Here is a 621-nt window from a genome sequence, read left to right on the forward strand (position 1 = left end):
AGAAAGAGTGGGGTCTGCAGTTGTGGGTCATCAGTTATCCCGGCAAGGATGAACTCAGTCACGACTGTACTGTTCTCCATTGGGGTTATTTATGCATTATGAAAATGCACTATATCAATGAGAAAAGAGGCTTCCGGTAGTAACTGAGCTCAGAACCATAATTGCATTCAAGTTATGCTTTATATCCGAATTTTCTGAATTTAACATGGGCATAAGAACAAAGAGACTTATGCAAAATCATTGCAGAGATCTGTTAAAAATGAAATTTGTTAGGGGAGTTCCCTGGTGGTTCAGTGGTTAAGACTCCGTGCTTCCAGTGAGGTGGTGTGGGTTTGATCCCTGGTTGGGAATGAAGAGCTCATATTCCACATGGCATGGCCAAAAAAGAAAAGTAAATTAATTAATTAAAATTAGATTTGCTATCCTTCCATTCAGATTTTCAAACAGAATATTCATGCAATAAAATAGATCACTGTAATTCAATTCATTTCATTGTAGTTACCACTGGTATATCAAGAGCAGTATTTTATTCTAGTAATACAAATTTTAATATATCATGTTCAAGACTTCAATAGTCTCACAGGTAATAGGATACATAGAATGAATAATTCCCACAGAGTG

At 36.1% G+C, this 621-nt stretch overlaps 1 protein-coding gene across 1 annotated transcript in view; it reads right to left on the reverse strand.

Annotated features, from left to right (window-relative positions):
• The window catches only part of LOC120876022 (olfactory receptor 5B12-like), a 1,290-nt gene extending 1,210 nt beyond the window's left edge, over positions 1–80 (reverse strand). The window contains exon 1 of the mRNA XM_040257744.1: positions 9–80. Within this exon, the coding sequence (XP_040113678.1) occupies positions 9–80 (72 nt within the window). The remainder of the gene's footprint in view (positions 1–8) is intronic.
• Between the last annotated feature and the right edge of the window lie 541 nt (positions 81–621).

Source organism: Oryx dammah, unplaced genomic scaffold, assembly GCF_014754425.2.
Source record: "Oryx dammah isolate SB20612 unplaced genomic scaffold, SCBI_Odam_1.1 HiC_scaffold_17, whole genome shotgun sequence".
Taxonomy (NCBI): Eukaryota; Metazoa; Chordata; class Mammalia; order Artiodactyla; family Bovidae; genus Oryx; species Oryx dammah.